Genomic DNA, 19,683 nt, shown 5'->3' with positions numbered 1-19,683 from the left:
CAAAATTAAATCTAAACCAACAACCCCAAAATCCCAAAAGGGCTAAGATTTGGAAACAATCTCCAAAGAAAATTTTTATATTCTTTTCACTTCACTAAATTTCGGCTGAGTAAAATACATCAAATTCAACCTTGAAGGATCCTGAATTATTTTAAAATATGGTTAAGGGTTTCTTACACTTTATCCTGGGAACCAAATGGTTCATTTATTCCTGTGGCCTAACTAAAAAGAGATGCAAGCTGTGATGTTTTAGACAGACTGATGATGTTTCTGTCTAAATGAATCAACCCTCTCCAAAATAAAAATAATGCAGAGGACAACCTTTGCTCTTGCCAGGGAAAATTTGCAATGCTCTGAACTGTCTCAGCCACTAAGTTCCATTCTGGGCCCTAAGGAAGTTTGCAACCATATTTGCATGATTTTTAAGAGATTTAGATTTCTATTCATATATATTTATTGTAAAAAGGTAGCAAAATCTCTTACATGGCTTGCTGATTTTTGGTAATGTCTCCCTGTCTTTTTTTATACTTAAGAATTGGATTAAGAAAAAATTTTTAATGACTTTATGTGAAAAATATTTATGCCTTAGGCATTATCTATCTTCTGTGCTYCTTTCTTTTGAATGGTCTATGACTTCAAACTGATATTTCACTTTCTAATGTAAGATAGTGCAATGATAGTTGCAAATAAATTGACAGGTAGAGTACCTAGCTAGTTGCAAAAAATGTCTTTCAGAGATCATGATGTTCCCAAGTGTTTGGGAATGGAAAAAAACCCCATAATTTTTATATATTTAATATATGTATTTAACATATCTATTCATTATTCACAAGTGTTTCTATATATTTTACAAGTACACTTGAGCTACAGATCGTGAATAAGTGGTCTGTAGTATTTAGTCAGTGTTAAAATTTACTATTTGAACTTTAGGACTGATCATCTACATTTTGCAGCTCTTGATTCTGTTTCTTGAYTGGTTAAAGTAGTCTTCATACGTASTTTTCAGACCAATTTTGTTTCATCACTTAATAAGCTTAAAGAATCTTGAAAAAAATTCCCTACTTGTAACCATATGAATCAACAAAATCCTGACAGATGGGCAAGCAAATAATAAAAATATGATCAAATAATAAAAACATTATAAAATAATAACATCAACTGGCTGGACTAAAACCTTTCTGTCTTATTAAAAAAAAAAAAAAAAATCACAATCTAGTATCTAGTTTTATTTTATTTGTTTGGTCCAGAAGACAAAATTTAAAATTTAACTTTGTGTGTATACACCCAGTAGATGCCTTTAGGCAAGATATTCATTCAAAAACCCTTTTACAAGTTTTATATATCTATCTTTATTTACTTGTGTGTGTATATTTTTATGTGTTTCCTACATTACATATTTCTTTCCTGTATTTCTCACACACTGCCACATCTCTTTGGACACTCATATAAATCCTGGCATTCTTAAAAAAATCTTCACTGTAATTTTTTTTCTCCTTTTTAACAGAAATGTAGGCACAAGTATTTACTTAATTCAGAGCTAACTGTGTTCAGGCTGAAGTTTCATGCAGAAAACTTGCCAATTTTCTCCTTTCCCCTAGGATGAGTTACCTAAAGAGGATCCCCTTCCCAGAGATCCACTGAGCGGGCTGGGGATGCCACTCTTGTTCGTCACTGTCACTGGACTGCTTTTGCTGGCTGGGAAGAGATTCTGTGTTGGAGATGTTGGGGATTTGACAGGTTCAGCTGTTTTGGGTCGGGCTGAGAGGTTCAGTGGCTGAGCTGCTTCGTCCTGCAAGGGTTTAACGTAAATAACTATTAGGAAAAGACAAATGAAGACATCATTTTGCAAGCAGCAGTTACTTTACACCTCGAAGACAATGCCACATTCCCCAGCAATAATAACAAAAGGAGCTAATTATCTGCSTCCTTTAAGATTCAACGAAAGGAAACCTCATTAATTTCTCTGTGCTATGCTTCTTATTTACATTAACTATTTGACTGGATCATTCTTTTTGCCAAATTAAAATTTGAATTAGCTCACATTACAGCTTAATTTCCTAATGTGTTTTCGGAGATCTAAATTAACCTAGGGCATTTACAAAGAATTATTTAAAATTTCCAACAGCTCAGTAATGCTTTTGCACTGGTTCTATAAGAAAAGTTCCTGGCACTATAAAAATAAGTTATGTAGATTATTTTTAAATGTATTAGAAACTAAAGAATCAGAAGTACTACTATGAAAGAATAATTTGGAAACCCTGACAGCTCTTTGGCCCATGTTTAAAGCTGCTGCTAACTTATACATTCCATACATCTAATTCAGAGTGCATGTTTTGTTTAGTGAAATAGTCTGTGTTGGTCCCTCTTAATAGAAGATAAGAATTTCACTGAATTCAAATTCCTTTACTTATTAGGGTAATGTCTACATACCATATGCATTTCAAAATATATTTTATTTCCTAGAATTTTGCATATTTTATAACATTTTATTATTCAAATGCCATGTTTTGGACATATTTAAGTGAAATCAAATATTTTCCACATAAGTGCTCATTTGACACTGTTTTATTATTCATGTATTCTGTAGTTATTTCTGGTTCATTCAACCTTTAATATATCTTTATGTTTTATTTGCATTAAGACAAACTGTGTAAATCTAGTATCAGCATTTTTATGTTTTGATACCTTTCATATGCAACTGTGGAAGAAATTCCGTCTGACATWTGTTTTGTTTCTGTGCTGCAGAATAAAATATCTCAAGTTCTTGAAGAAGACTTATTTAAGCAATTAATTTCTATTGATCAGGATAAACATTCACAGTGCAACATTCTTCCCATTCTTTGAGCTTGTTCCTTCTACTTAATACATTAGGCAAGACAGAGCACTTGGAAAACGGTGAAAAAGTGATTTTCTGTAGTTAAAGAGGCCAGTAAGACAGATCTCTCATTTAAAATATGCCCAGAGCAGAATTATGCTGGATATAAGAGAATATTGTTCATATTTTAAAACACTGCACTGATCACTTCGAAGAGTAGAATTATGTTGAAATACAGTAATACATCACATTATCTCATCTTTTCCATTCTCTTTACTGTCAGGCAGTGATTTAGCAAAGTACATCTGGTCACACACACAATGCATTAAACAGGAAAACAAAATAAGCAGGTATTTATAATGCCATCACAGCACCAACTTTAAACTTTTCCCACAAACCTGCATGATGTTTCAGTTCTTCCTGGTCTCAGAGTGTGCACAAATGTCCACACCCTTTCAGAGCCCAGGTGAGAGCAGAAGCTCACAGGTACAAGGGACAGGGACAATTCTGGTGCTTTGTGACCATGCTTACAGGAGGCCTCTTTCCTTGCATCAGTGTTCAACTTTTAAATAAATATCCATCTAGTACTGCTACAACTGTGAAAGAACTCTAAACACTGCTAGAACCTGTTTGTATGTACTACATGGACAGTATTTTCATTTCTGAAAGGCATCCACAAAACTGCAAAACACTCTGGTCACTGACTTAAGAAAAACCTATCATTACTTTTGGAAAGATCTGACTTCTGTAAAAGAATTCCATTAGTTCTATAAATAATGCATGTAGTTTATACAAACTGCTTAAAAACARAGAAGATATAGAGGATTTGTTAATAATGCATGACGATCAAAACTGTCACATCTGACAAAGATAAGAATCTGCCAAGACTGAATATAGGTACTGGTTTTATACTAATAATTTCTTCATTAGCTATTGGTAATTGTCCACACAAAGCACTTGTAATTCTTCTCTAACATTTTGAATGCAGTAGTGTGCTTAATAAAAATAATCATAAAAAGACTTCAATTTTATTAACATATACTTTAGTCCATTCAAGTTACATTATGTAGGGAAACCCCCAAGAATTTGCATGTGGTCAATTCTGTAATAGGACTCAGCTGGCCACAAACCTGGAATGGTATTGGCCTCGGTTCAAGAAGATATGTGCTTGAATTTAACCAGGGAAAATTTTACTCACACAGTAAAGGTTTGGTTTGGTGTAGGTCCATTTGGCTCACTTGCTCCCAAAATTACTTTTTCACATTAAAGCAGTCAGTAGTATATGCTCAATGCAATAAATCACCGGTGTTAGGTATCACTACACTATGGCAACTTTGCTGGAACAGTTGGGCTTTGCTTTTGGTGGCTTCTGTATTGACCATAGCAAACTCTGTGTATGTGGTAAATTTCCCTGACTGCTCTCAAGCCTGGGGTTGGATTACAAGAGGTAAAATATTAGGCTAATACAYGTCTACAGCTAAGTAAAGTGAATGCTTTGCTAAATAAATGTTAGATCTGGCCATAATGGAATAGTTTTTTATTTATTAGTACTCTCAGCCTAGCAAAAAAGTGTCATGGAAATTTATCAGCCCAGGCAGAAATATCTACTCACCCACACTTTACCACGATGATTGATGATAATGAAAAAGCAAATTATATTTTACTCTCGTGTCAAAAAACAAGGAGAAAAAAAAGGAAACCACCACCTCAAGTGAGTAAAATCTTCTCAGGCTGGTTTGAGGCTAAGGACTGTTTGCCTGTAAGATGTTAGCAGCCAGCAAAAAAAAACCCGAAAAACCACAGCCCCTCTCTCTCCCCAAATAATCASTATGTGCCACCTTCAGCTCTATTTTAACAGCTCTGCATTTACATCTCCATCATTCAAACTGGTAAAACATCTGAATGTTGATTGTTTTTTACAGTTCAGAGCAAATTGGCTCTGAGCACGTTTGGCTTCATGGAATCCCAAGCAACCCCGGGAGAAGGCAGCAAGGGCAGCCAGGCAGTCCCACCCAAGGGCACGGGCTGCTCCAGGGGCTTCCAGGGAGCACAGAACTCATTCCAGGCTCCTGGCAAATGCCATGTTGTAGCTGCCTGGATCCAAGCGAGTGAGAATAAGCAGGCACGAGCACCCGGCGATGGCGCAAAACCAGCAAGAAGCGGCGCGGTTGTCAGCAGCTGTGTGAAATCAGCAAAAGTCAAATCAATCTGCAGCGACATAATGTTTTCCCCAGAGCCCTGACTTAGATATTATTTTTATAGGAGGCTTTTCCGAAATGGTAGAATTAAGTACAACTAGAGATTTTTAAAATCATTAGAAGCCCTAAAGTCCCTCTCTTACCCTAATAATATAAGCCAACGCCACATCTTAAGATATTCAGGGGTTCGGTGTGAAACAATTCATGAAATGGATGCCTTTTATGCATGTTACCAGATTATAAACTGAAATCTTGAAAATACCACATTTTGCTGATGAATCTGTTGTGCTGCCTGTGGTAGGAAGAGGGACGCCTGGTATTTTTGGAAACAAGTGAATGCTTTCTCTTCCCTTCCCTGTACTGATAATGCAGCACAGAAATGGAACTTTTTATTTGAATGTTGAATAACTGCAACGTGGCTCAGCTTCCAACTGTAAAACAATTACAGAGACCATCTGATTTCACTGTCCTTCTCAAACACCGACTTTTTTCTTTACTGAAAAATACCTTAACTTGAGTTACCGGGCTGGTCCCTCTCTTCTCATTTTTCATCCCAGTGGGTGAAAGTGCCCCTGTTGTATTTGGTGGCTGTGGAGTAGATGGCATTTTGGCTCCAGGAGAAACTTGCATGCTTGCCAGCTGAGCTGCATACAGTTGCTGGAAGACAAGAAGATATACATATATTCCTGCAAATTTCCTAAAAAAAGAAGCGGTAAATGTACTTTTCCCCACTGGTGTTTCTTCTGTTAAAGGATATTTTTCAGCTCCTGTTTGTGGCTTCACTTCTTGCTATTTGCAAAGAGAGAAAAAAACAAAGACTGGAAAATTCCCAAACACCAATTTCCTTTTTTTTTTCATTTGACTTTTGCTGATTTTTCTCTCTCTTTTTTTTTTTTTTTTTTTTTTTTTTTTTTTTTTTTTTTTTTTTTTTACCTTTTTGCTAAGGATGAGCACTGTTGTTGAGGAAAAAGCTGCATTGTGCTTGAACATTAAAAGCAAAAGTGGTAAAATTAAAAGGCTGTTTATGAAAAGGAGGTATAAACCCCTGTCAGAAACAACAGTAATCCAGGTCTTTCTGTTCTTAGCCAGAAATTAACCACCAACTCCAAAAAATTTACGGGGAGCTGGCACAGAAYGGCTTCCTACCAAAAGGCAAAGTTAAAATAGCCAGCAAGGTATGTCTCCATCTCTGTGATATGTCTTCTCTAAATGCTAATAAGGAATATAGGCCTTAAAAATTCCTGTAAATAGTGATGAAAGTATAAAAAAAAAGTCTGGTGGAACTTTAAAAAAAATTAACTGAAACATAATAAAAGACTTATATTAAAATAAATAATCCCAACCAATAAAAAGTGCTTACTGAACAAAACTGAATTGGTTCAACTTCTTTCCAGTGACCAAATTTAAACCCTCACCTTGAATCAGTATCATGAATAATTCTTCTGCCATAAACAGAGAACATCCTAATCCCTCTTCCACACATATATCTACATAAACTTTGCCTTATTAGTGAGAAAAAAGCCAGGTGGTTTCTATGTCATTTCCAACATTACTATCATTCAGATGGACAAATAAAAAAAATTACAGTAATCAAAAGCAGACCTTTCAGCACATGTAATTAAACGAAAGCTTAATAAAGAATAATTTTCCAGAGCCAGATGTGCTTATATCATAATTGTTGCTTTCTTTGGAACAATTTTTCTAATATAACAAGCCTCCACAGAAATGAAAGTTACACAATACTGCAAGTTCAGTGACTCAGTGGCGAGACAAATGTGAGAGGGAGGGGCAGAGTCACAGCTCAGGGTGACAAATAAAAACCATTGTTTGTTTGTTTCTTTTCATCCCTTTTCAGTACCACACAGAGACTACAAAAGGATCGCAGAATAATATTTTGAAATCAGTGGTGTTTAAACATTTTGGCTAAGGTACTGGGTTTTTTCCTACGCTAGAAGGGAAAAAGAGTGAAAASAGAAAAAATTCCCAGCTATTGGTGATGTCCTGGAGAAAGAAAATGAAGCCTTTCATAAAACAAGAGGYGTTTTTTCCCCCTAGAAATGGGATCTTACTCCTTTTAGAATATTTTTGAGGTCAATCTCTACCACCTTAATAGGATGCTCTGCTTAAAAAAGAGTAAAAAGCACATTTCACAAACTCTTGAAAGTTCACACATTCTCAGCTCAGGAATAATCGGGCACTGCACTATGAGAGAGATTACACAATAAACTTTAATACAATTGAAAGACAAAACCCAAAAATTATAAAGGTTTTCTCAGTATTCTGACAGTTGTCTATAGACAACAATACTTTTACTTTCTTTTCAACAATTTAACTTCTTCTTCAACTATCTGAAGAAGATTATTTACACTTTACTAAAAAAAAGACTAAAACTTTTATACTTGCTGTAGTGTGTGTTGCACTTTCAAAAGTGTAAAAGAAATTCTTTGTAAAAGTTAACTCAGATTTATCAACTAAAATTCAAAAGAATTTCCTTCTTAGGTGAGTCACTAGGGCACAAAAATGTGGGTGTGAATTATTCTTTCTGCAGCATTCCATTTTCTATAGGAGATAAAACTTGATTGTCAATTATGGCAACTAACMTAGCGTGGTGGGTTGACCCAGGCTGGGGGAGAAWATAAGATGGAGAAGTTCATGGGTCGAGATAAAGACAGGGAGATCTCTTACCTGTCACCATCACGGGAAAAAAAGAAATAAAAAAAATACCTAGCTTGGGAATAATTTATTTATTYTCATTTACAATAGAATTGGCTGGCAAAAAAACAGAGACTAATACTAAGGACCCATCCCTGCCATTTTCCCTTGAAAACTTGACCGGCTATTTCAAGACCAATGCAAAGATGGGGACACGTGACAGCAGCCAGAGCAGGAYGTGTTGGTGACCTGAGTCCCACCAGGACTGGCAACAGAGACACCCACAGCACACTGAGGGTTAACATCGAGAGAAGTGGGCTGTTCCAGAGACTATCTAAGCAACAGTTTGATTTTGGAAATGCAAACAGGAAAAGTGGAATAAAATTAGAATTTTTCACCACTCCCCTCCCAGGGTGTTGAGGGCTGTATTGGCGGTACTGCAAGTCCTGTCAGGAAGAAATGTTTCAAAGGCAAGACAGAATAAAAGAAACTTTTGTCATTTATATGTCTATATCTATATCTATACCTATATCTATATATATCTATATCTATACCTATATCTATATATGCTCACCTAGGACAATATATAACTCATGTTTGGTTATTCCAAGGTCTTAGTACTGTCTTTTTCCTGGCATTTCTATAAATTCATTTTACAATATGAAAGCAAATGTGTCAATAAGTAACAGCAATTTGCTTTCTGCTCTACAAACAAGTACAAATACTGCAAGAATTCACATGAGCACTAGCAACATTGCTGTGTGGACTGGAAGGCTGGGTAACTTTTAAATACCGGTTTGTATGGGGAGCTAGCCAATCTGGAAAAATATGTGCATGCCACCATTGCGGGGGAAAATGGATATTTTTGCAAATCCTACTGCTATGGCTCAAAATGGCAATTTAGGACCTCACATTGAGATGGTCASATTGTGAAGTTTTTATTTGTGAGACTGAGAGAGAAGAATAAAACCCAGACATTGAACGAATGGTGACTGCAGCTTTTAAACCTCAAAAGCAAAAGTTTCAATGGAATTTTTTTTAACTGAAATTCCAACCCACCTATTCACAACTATGTAAAACAATTAAACTACTTTAAACACTGAAACACATCTTCTTTTTGATCTATCCCACAAAGAGGATTTTATAATCCTTATGCCAACCACTGGCTCAGAAGACTCTTGATTACAAATTAGAGATACAAAAACATCAAAAATGCAGCCTTGTTTTAAGAAACCTTAAAAATTTATATTTATTTTTTCTCAGAGGTTGCAAAGTTACCATTCTTACAATCCAGTTCCCAACATCTAAATATAATTAAAGCTGATTCTGAGGTCCTCAGTGCTCCTGAATAGTTAACAATTTTCAAGTCCAGCTGAATTAAGGTAYATGAACAACAATGCAGCTTTGCGGTTTTCAGAACCAGGCTTCGTCTAATGTCAGATTTGACACTGGAGAGTGGGATTTTGAAATGCCTCAAGTCTGGAGGCAATGGCAAAGTGAAGTCTCGCATTTAGGCACCTATGAACTTACAGGCTTATGAACTTAGGCACTTGTTGCTGAAATGCTACTCCAGCTGTAATCAAGTAAACATTGGAGGTGGGAATTTATGAAAGTTGGAGGTCACTATGAGTGTGAATGAAGTTCACGTACTTAAAAAAAAATTTCAAAGTAGGAGAGTTCTGTACTCAGCATGTGTACAGAGCAGCACAAGTGTACACAAATTGTGTTACCTGGAAACAGAGGAGTTCACACTAAGCCTTTGTTAGAGCTTAGAGCTATAACAAGTCAAGAAGAATTGAATAATTAACAAAAATAATAATGCTGTTGTGATGGTGATGTTGTGTTCTGTTTCACAAATTACCTACAGAATTTGATGAATTATTTCCATTTCATTTTTTTTTTTTATAAAATGTATCATCCACAATCCAGAATTCGCCTTAAAGGCTATGAGCTAATACTAGACTTGGATCATCTTAACTGATCCAAATGTTAAAACCTCTCTTAATGCCATCTGAGTTTCAGAATGCCTTTGTGAGATATTTTCATGACACAGAAGGATAATTGCCTTCASTGCCAGTATTCATTCATGCCTTGCCAGAAGACAAAGGMCTAAAGCTCACACATCACTCTCACAAGTTTCAACATTTTTTCATCTATTTTTTTTCAACTTGCTTTCAATAATCAAAACYCTTTCATTAGCTCAAGCTCCTTTCTCTATGATTTTTCTCTTGCACATAGGTCTGTGACATTTCTGGACACATTCTCGGGTGACTGACACTGAGCACAGCAAATAAGGACAGAGCAAAGCACCAGATGTTTTCCCTTTCTTTTTTGCAGCAGGAATATTCATACTGATCTCTTAGGCTGCATCATCTGTGCCTAAAAGAATGAATAAAAGTGAAGAATTTTGAGAATCAAAGATTACAGAAGTGGCACACAGTGAGGAAAACAGGATGGGCCTTAGAATCATAGAATCATTAAAGTTGAAATAACCTCTAAGATTGTCAAGTCCAGCCATTAGCCTTGCATTGCCCACTAAACCATGTCCCCAGAGTGCCACAGCCACATCATAACCCTCTCACCAGGGGCTTATCAAGGACAGGCCCTAGGCAAAAAGCTGGTTTTGAGAAGACACTTCAATGCAGAGAAAGTGATCAGCTGCTGCACAGAAGAGACACAGCTTCCTTAGATGTTCAGTCCCAGGGAGGAAATGGAGGGGCCAGTTCCACTCCTATTTACAGGAGCAGAAAAGCAAAGGCTGGAGACATTTCAGCTGACTGAGTGGTGACAGAGCATTTGGTCACAGCTGTGGGGATGTAATTCAGATGTTATTGTTTGCAGCAGAATTCTGAAGAACCTATAGGAAAGCCATGAGTGAAACACGGAGATAACAAAAGAGTGGCAGCAACAGCCAGTGTGTAACAGATAATCAAAGTGAGGGTGATGWGGGCTGGCCCAGTGTGATAAAATGCAATGGACGCACTTGCAGGATGCATCACAGAGAATTTCAGTAGAAGGTGGCTTGCTTGAAGTAGAAAGAAAGGATCTGTTCTAGAAACTTTCACCCTTTCATTTTCTTCTCTCAGGAAAAATGCTAAATTTCACGAACCCTAATTAATTCTGAAGTCTTCCATTACTAAAAATGGAAGCCCTATGTTACATCTTCAACAAATACATTTGCTACAGTAAATGAAACTGAACAATAAAGCTACTGAGAATCAAGTGAGAATCCTTATTTGTCAGCATTTTAAATGAATTGTGCAAAGCTGAAATATTTATAGAGATGAAAGTTCAGCTATTTAGACAATGAGTAATTTGGTTTCTAAAGATGAAAAACTCTAAGGAGTGACTGCAAGTGCTGTTGAAATCCTGCACTACAAGAGGTAATGCAGTTATTTTTTCCATAGTATATTTAGTAAGTAGTGTTGCAAAGCTAGAATACCAGCATTTTCCTTCTGAGTACATAACATGCAATAATAATACTTAGAACTATCTGATGACAAAGGGTTTTTGAAAGCTCACCAAAACCAGCAACCTCTTTACTATTTCCAGCACACATTTCTGAGAAACTGCTGAAAACAAAAAAAAAAAAAAAATTGCACCTTCAGTAGGATTGCTTGTTTTTAATTGCTGGTGGAGAGTTGTTTGAAATAAGCTTAATGTCAAACAGATTAAAGGAAAGAGAGTCTCAGTTCAGAAAAGCTTTTCTTCTGTTTGGAGGAAGAGCAGATYAGTGTTCACACCCATGTTTTGGGTGCCACAGATAATAACTATGGAAATAAAGTTTTAGTGCTGACCCAAGCCCAGTGCCACTGGTAGAACACTCAGCAGTTCAGCAAAGGCAACATTTTCAGAAAGCAGCATAGAAGCATAATTTCAAAAATTTTTTATTATGCTCCATAATTTCAGACACATCTTAAATCTAAATGCAAGAACCCCTTCTAAAGTAACCTTAATTGTACTCATTCCTTCCCATTTTTGTATATAAATATATATATATTTTTGTATTGGCATGCCTTTTGCACCAAGTATATTCAGTGACCAACACTGCAGTTGAGTGCTCTACTGTAGCACCAAGATAAGAACTGAGATTATAGGTTTATGCATACATATCAAAAAACCCARTGAAAGCCCAGAAAGGTTCTTTTCTCTTTGTTTTAAGACTATTCTTATGTAGATGCTCAGAGTGAAAGGTGGGTTAACAGAAAAGGACATTCAGAACCACAAGACAGTCTGAGGAACTCATCAGCGGCTTAACCATGTGACAAACCCAGGGGCAACTTGAAGGCAGCGATGGCCTGTGGAGTCTGCCAAGGAGCCAGATGCCATCACCAGAAAAACACCTTCCAAGGCTCAGCATCTCTGTCCTAGCAGAGCCCCCTGCACAAAAGGAGGAGGAGGAGGAGGAGGAGGAGGAGGAGGAGGAGGAGGAGAGAAGGAAAGGTGAATATAAAATTGTTAAAGAATTGTACAGACACATGAAAGCAGCGTTTAGCTGAATTGAAAAATCCAAAACTTGGAAAATCAAAGCTTTTGCTGTAAAAAATCAAGATGCCTTCAAGACTGAATATTTTATGCCAAAAATGTATGTTTTCTTTTGTTTCTATTACCTGTTAAAACAGTGCATTTTATAAATTTATGATGATGAAATTTGGATGTCTCTGTAGCATTTTCTCAGTTTTTCTAAGAAAAAGGTTAACAAATAAAAAAAAAAAGGTGAGTTTTACAGACCTTCTAGGACTGTGGTGCAGACTCTCTTCTCATTTTTAACAAGTGCCACCACACAGATAGTAAATAGCAGCTTACTGTTTAAGAACCAACAAGTATGCATCATCAACTTAACTCAGAATTTTATGCTAAATAACTGAGACTTATTTGGCTTTACGCAGGTATGTCTGAAAGGGCAGTGATCTAGCACAACTAGATGAAATTGGAATAAAAATTAGGAATAGAAATAGGAAAGTGTTTCATTTAGAAGCATGATTAAAAGAAAAAAGAAGTCATAATTATTGAAAAGACTTCCTTTTCTCCACAGAAACCAAGAGCCATAATACATGTGCACAGTTTGCTTGGAATGGCATAATTTTTTTTTCCCTGTTTCCTCATGTCTAGCGGACTCACAGTGGACACAGCATTCTGATTTTAAATATCCACAGATCATTAGAGTGGGAATATTCCCTTCATCTTCCCATAACACACCAAATACTTCTGCACAAAGGCATTGAGGTGCCACACAAACAGACAGCTAATGAATTATCATAACTAATGTCATAATAACAAAGATTGTTGCYGTGATTATTTATGCACTCGCTGACTAATGTGCTCTCCTATTTATTAAAACCCAATATGTGCAAACAAACTGACTGTATCTGTGAAAATACAAATAATACATTTTGCAGTCACAGGCGAAGTTAGAAGCGTTCGGTTTTCCCTTTGCATTCATCTGTGCATCTACTGAAAAAAAAAAATTCTTTCTCAGCTAAAAAATTATTTTATCAGTTGTTCATATTCATTCAGTTCAAAGCTTATGGTTAGTTTGTTGGTTTGGGTTTTATTCTTTTTAACAAATAACAGCAGTGATTTCAATGTCTGTCAGTTGCTATCATATATAATGTCAGGGGAAATTTTTACGTGGCCCTAAATTCCCCTGAGTTCCTGTCTCCTCAGAAGGAGATCACTGTATTGCTTCCCTCTCAAGCAGCAAAGGAACAGTTACCAAATTTCACCACTGAGTGTCTGCATGTCCCAACTCCTTTCACTGACCACAAATTCATTGTGCTGGTTCAGAAGAAGAAAAATCACTCTCATCTCTTCTGCTGCCCTGCTGTGGCTAATGGCCAGCCCCTGCCGAAAATAAAAGAATCTCTCCACATTTCAGAAACTGCAGCACGTATTGTTGTAGTACTGCAAAATAACAGCTTTATTTTGTTAAAAGGGCCTAACTTTAAGTGGACCATGGAATATTTATGGCTCTCAGTAGTCCTTTGAAAGAGTTATCTTATGTTTTTATGCCGATCACGGGTCAGAGGTTCAAATCAGCACTTCTTTCTGTCACTCCTTATATGTTTTACTATAATTTACAGCTCAGCAAGAGGACTCATAAAACAAAAGTGTCTATTTTACTTCAGCAACTAATTCTAGCTAATCAAAGCTTTCCAGCAAAACAACCCAGCATGAAACTCTGCGTGGAAAATATGCAGAGAACAAAGCGTTTTGTCAAATAACACATCTCATGATGTAAACACATATGTCTCTTATAGGAAATTTTATCGCTTCCACATTATCGGCACACAAAAGGAGCATTCTTGTTGCAGACCTGGTGCGACTGTGGAGCCATCGTCACTGGAAACAAGAGCCTGATTAGGTTCCCACACAGATATGAATAGATTTTCTTTTTTTAGTGTAATGCTGCCTTTCTTATTTCTTAAACAGACTAGTAATTGTGGCTGTAAAAACAGTGGATTGTGTTTGGACAACATTTGTTCCTTCATATTTTTTTTAGCTACCCAATGACACCAATTATCCCATATGGTTGTCCTCTTCTGGAAAGTCTGAGTTAATCCACAGCTGTGAAGATGARGACGCACCCAGCAGGCTCTAAATCTGGTGGGTCTCTTGTCTGTTAATAAAGTCCACAGTCTGCTGGACAGATGTTAAGAGGATCTGTATAATAAGTCAGTGACAAAGACCCAGACCTCTTCTGAGGAAAATAATTAGCAAAAACATATCTATTCTTCATAGTTTTTCATTTCTGGCTTCATGTTTTGGAGAAGAAAATTTTCCTTACTTCACAGAGGAGTCCCACAGCACATACATGTTTTGAGTCCTGCTCAAAATATGAATGGACTAACAAACCACACTGGCATGTGTTCTGAAGGAATGAGAGATCTTTTTGTCCATGACCWATTCCTGCATGCTGTGGTTCCTGCTATTATTTTAAGTTTTGGTTCATTCATTATGTTATGGGGGCATCCTGAATAGGTATTGTCAGCTGTAAAATATCTACTTAAATTTATAATGTAATAGGAAATGTAAACTAAGGGTGAAATTACCTTTGGTTAAAAGTTTTTAACATTGTCTTTTCTAAAATAAAGGGATCACAGGTAATAATTTTCACCCCCAAATGTCATGCTGATGTTCTGAGGGAAAACAAACAAACAAACAAACAAAAATAAAAAACCCAAAACCAACCAAAAGCCAACAACAACAAAAAAACCCACAAAAAACAAACAAAAAAATACCAGAACAACCCACCCAAACCAAAAAACCACCCAAAAACAAGGAAAGAATGTGGAATAAGAAGGCACCTGCAGCAAGATCTGTGTTTAGAGTCTCACTCACTTTTTCCTACCCCCACCTTTTKCTCCTCATGACCTGACAGCACAGACATCCAACCCCAAAGTCTCTCTCAGTTACAGACATTTAAATTTGGAAAAATGCTACAGACTTAAAATACATGCACCACTGCAATAAAGAACTAACTTGCCTCCAGGCACCTGTGCATTAAAGTGCTCTTAGGATCACTTCTGTTTCATTTGCAAAGGGTATTTCTTGTTCTTTTGACCTCATCCTGCTTTGACACAATGAATTAGAAATGGCCATCAAAGCTCCCTCTGCTTTGCTGCCTGAACACAGGAATTCTCATGCAGACATTGTTCCTGAGATGGTGGTCCTCAGGAATCAAATGGCTTTGATTTCATTGAATTATGACAATTAAATAGAATCTCTCAGCAACTGCCTGTTCACAACCTATTTACTGCAAAGCTGTGGACAAAGCCAAGAAAGAATGCTTAGAGCTCAAAAGAATTGTCAATCACTGCAAGTGGTTAAGACAATGGATATAATTTGGCACCTGGCAGTTGTCTCTGTAATATTGTCTTTGTTTCCCCTTAAGAAGCAAAGCTGATGGTTTATTAGTTTTACAGCACCTTGACAAGTTTTCAAGATAAAATGTCACCTCATTGCCCTATGAAGCTGCTGGGAATTTTCGTGAGAAAGCATGAAAATTGTGAAAGAAAAGTTTACTCTCTGCAAAAAACATCAATTCAAAAATACATCCTGAAATTTTTGCACAACTGAACTTCAGACAGTACATTAATAACCATAGAATATATGCAACATTGTGTCTACTGAAAGAAAATTTCTCAGCTCACAGTGTAAGAGAGTGTGATATTTAAATGAGACTTTCAATTTTTGCCAATGTCCCTGAGTCAAAAGTCTAACCCTGTAAAGTATAGGTACTGTTCCAACGACCCCAAGAGAGAAAACTATATTTCTGCCTTGTCAGAAAAGAACAAAGGSCTGGCCAAAAGCTGGCAGGGGGAACAGAGTAACAGCTACCAAAACACACAAATAAACAAACGAAAACAAGACTAAAAAAAATTTAAAAGATAGATAATAAGTTGTAGACCTTCTGTATCAATAGGGGGCTCTTACTTTCTGAAGAACAATTCCCTTGCGAAGCCACTGACTGAAAGGAGAGGCAAAAATCCTCACTGACTTGGSGGCCAGGTCACACCTCATTTCACTCTTTTTTATTTTTTTCCCCTTTCCAAACAGACTGAGTGTTGGCCTTCTGAGAATATGATGCTAAGCCACTTTTCCTGTAGAGTTTTTTAACTGGGCCTCTGAGAAAGGGTTTGATACAATTCAATGACTGAAGTAATACCTTTGTCCATCTGAGCATTAAATGGCCCATTGAAATACAGCTTAGTTAGAAAGAATTTCAGTAAATGGTACTTTCTATTTTTTTTTTATCATTATTATTATTATTCCTTTCCCAACAGATTACTGCCTGGATCTGAAAATGCAGTTCAATCACTTTTGGTTGCCTCTTAGGTCAGGCCTTTAGCCAGTGTTAATTAAATATAACCCCTTCAGAATACTGGAGGTTAAATGAGAGCAACAAACTGATCTTCTTCAAAATATGACCTCATGCTCCCCAAAAAGCTGTGTTCTGTTTGGGATGGCCCTCTTTCAAACACATTGGTCTTAACAATAAAAATTTATTGGGAGCAGGGAGGGGGAAAACCATGCTAAAGGCTATTTTATCCAACAGCCAGTAATCACTAAACCTTAAACACCTATTTCCATGCAATATACCATGTCTATTGTGTTTAAATAACACACATCATAAAGGAAAGTGCTGCAGCAGACAATTTAGGCTGTAGCAGCACATACAGCAGAATTTTCAACTTGATAAAGTGAAACTATGAAGAGCTGATGCATAAGTCAGACAGCTTCCATACCTAATATTCTTCCCTGCAGCTATTAGAAGTTCACATTTTTGTCTCTAGTAGGCATGAACATTAGTTTACCTACAATTTAATGTATTCACTCACATTTTGTTGTCTGTTCCCTACAATTTGACTAGAGCATGAAATTGGAAAGTAGCTGAAATTGCCATTTTTTCATCTTAGTGATTTTAAATTAAAGGGAGCCTTTTGCGCCAGCTATTTGTTTGCCACTTTGCAAAAAGTTTCCTGAAGTATCCATAATAATTTTACTATCAATTGAAAGCGAGCTTTTTAACACACAGCAATTAGTCTTGTCTTTCTGAACATGACTTTACCGTAAATGCTCCTCCTTGACTATCCCTTTGTCCCAAGATTCCTTGGAAGAACGCAACCAAGCGATAATTCAGCATTATTGCTGCTCCAGTGCACTAATCGCTTAAAGAGCAGCAAGGACCCTATGTTTACTGCCACAAGGCTCCTGCAGCCTCCCAGCCTAAGGCAGCCTTCCCAGCCCAGCAGCATCCAGATGTCAGGAGGAATATCCAGCTCCTGATGCAGCATGCCGCTCCGTTCCAGTATGGCCTAAACATCTGTTTCATCTGCTGGCGGACAACCTGCTGGATGCACAGAGGCTGCCGAGCAGAGTRGGGGACTGAGGGAAGGTGGGAGGGAAGTGCTGCAGTTGTTCATTGTACATATCACTAAAAAACTCTGTATCAAGCAAATATCAGGAAGGACAAAGCGATAATTAAAATATTTTTTTWAAAAAAATGCCACTTTCAACAGAGCAAATGCTTAGCATTTCTTCTCCTAGTGGGGCAACAGCCCATGACACATTAGCTTCTCATCTTACTAACTTCACCCAGATTTAATTCTTTATGGTGTAAGAAAAGGACAAAATAAGGAAAGGCACAGAAGCACGTAACACAAAGTGCTTGTTGTGGTTTTAGGAAATGCACTTTATAAAAATAAAAAAAAAAAACCAACCAAAATCACAACTTAAAAATGAGACAAACCTAGGCATCTCCTACATATTTATAATTTCCTATAGATAGTAACTCRGGAGCTCAAAAACAATAAGCATCTTTTGTCTAAAAGAAAGGAGTATGTAAACATTGACACTTTGTCTTGAGGCATGACAAAAAACAGCAAACATTTTAGTTGATCTAGATTAAGTTCTGACAAGGAATAAAGGAGTGCTAACTGTTCTCATCTCCTCCACTTTGTGCATCTATTCTCTTGTATTTTCGCTAGCGACAATAATGGAATAGTTGCCTGCTCCCATGCAAATTCTGTGAGTTGTTTATGAAAGCAAGATCAAAGCCCAAACTGAGAGTGCCTTTTTTCCCCCTGCTGCATTTTTTCTCGAGAGGAGGACCTAATGAGAGGCTGTTAAACCAGGAGTTTTGCTCTGTGCTTACAGAGCAGGAGYGCTGTCTCAGTGCCACCTCCCAGCTCATCCTCTTCCCTGGCCTGCCTGGGGACACGGCTCATCTCAGGAGGCACTGGAAATTCCCGTGTCCCACCTCGGCATGGGTTGAGCACCCAGGAGGGAGGAATCGTCCCTCAGACCTTCCCTTAAACACTCCCAGCCTCTGTGCACCTGAACAAGTCACCTTTTTCCCTGTGCTACTCCTAAAATGGATCCACGGCTGCAATGCTACAGCACCTGACTTAGGTACTACCGAGGTATTCCTGGTAAAGATAAAATGAGAGCATTCATAAAACCACTATTCTAATAAAATACTGTAAATATCAAGAAAAAAATACTTCATCAAATATCTGTAGCCATTTCCTGCGCAGGAGGATAGCAGAAACATCAGTAAAACCTTTCTCTTAACACAGAGATTTGCATTCCTTCATTTAATGCTGTCAGATGACTGATATGCTACTTTTTGATCACAATTCTCCTGTTATTCACTATGCATGGGAAAGAACACAATAGCCTTATCTTTGTAGTTCTCCGAGATCATATATTGTATTACAYATCTTGAAAATTTGCAAAAAATCTTCAACATCTTTTATTGTTTTACAAAATAACTGTGAGATGCTCTGCTTAAGTACCTTTGGTAGCAAGCCAGCCACAGCAAAGGACAACTGCATTTGCTTGAAAAAGTATTTTCAAGTTTCCAGTGGATGATATTTTTCAAGAAAATATGTAAAACATTAAGGATAAATCTGCATGTGATTTTTCTATGTTTGCTACTATTAGAATTTGCTACCRGCATTATCATAGCATAAATTCTACCTTATAAAAATTATGGATGGCACTAAAGTTAACAGACTAAGGAGCTCACCCAGGAAAGCAAGCAAGGACCAGGCGGGATGGCCGCAAAGATACCTGCAAACAAAGGCTCTGGTGTTTAAACTCCTTGTCTTATATCCAAAGAAAGTGAATAAACAGTACTAATTTAAAGTAAAATGTAACCAGATCTATGAGAAAAATATGAAAATATAACCAGATGGTTGCATCAGAGTGCAGGTTTTTTCATTCACTTTATGCTATCCTAGTAGTGCCTTCTCTGGCGACACTGTAAATCAGATTATTCATAAAAAGAATTTGAAATGTTTTCTGGTATTCTGGTTTTTATTCTGGGTTTTATTCCTTACTGCTAATATGAAATATTTTTATCAATAAATGTGAGAGGTCTATATGAAAAGTAGCAACCTCCAAAATTCAGAGAGTTTCACACTTTATAGAAATATCTTCCGCACTAAAGCTGCAGTAAAAAAGGAGGACCCACATAATGAGGAGAAAAATTATATGATTGAAAAGCAATTA

At 36.9% G+C, this 19,683-nt stretch overlaps 1 protein-coding gene across 4 annotated transcripts in view; it reads right to left on the bottom strand.

Moving 5' to 3' along the window:
• SOX6 (SRY-box transcription factor 6) overlaps positions 1-19,683 on the bottom strand; it is a 252,853-nt gene that overhangs the window by 53,613 nt on the left and 179,557 nt on the right. For all 4 annotated transcript variants that reach the window (XM_057369294.1, XM_057369296.1, XM_057369295.1 and 1 more), the window contains exons 9-10: positions 5,521-5,670; positions 1,609-1,789 (exon numbers count right to left, since the gene is read on the bottom strand). In XM_057369294.1, coding sequence (XP_057225277.1) covers positions 1,609-1,789; positions 5,521-5,670 — 331 coding nt within the window. The remainder of the gene's footprint in view (positions 1-1,608; positions 1,790-5,520; positions 5,671-19,683) is intronic.

Source organism: Malurus melanocephalus, unplaced genomic scaffold (assembly GCF_030028575.1).
Source record: "Malurus melanocephalus ecotype Western Australia unplaced genomic scaffold, MMel_1.1 scaffold_106, whole genome shotgun sequence".
NCBI classification, from domain to species: Eukaryota; Metazoa; Chordata; class Aves; order Passeriformes; family Maluridae; genus Malurus; species Malurus melanocephalus.
Note: the sequence above shows the minus strand (reverse complement) of the source record. Positions and strands in the feature narration are given on the sequence as shown.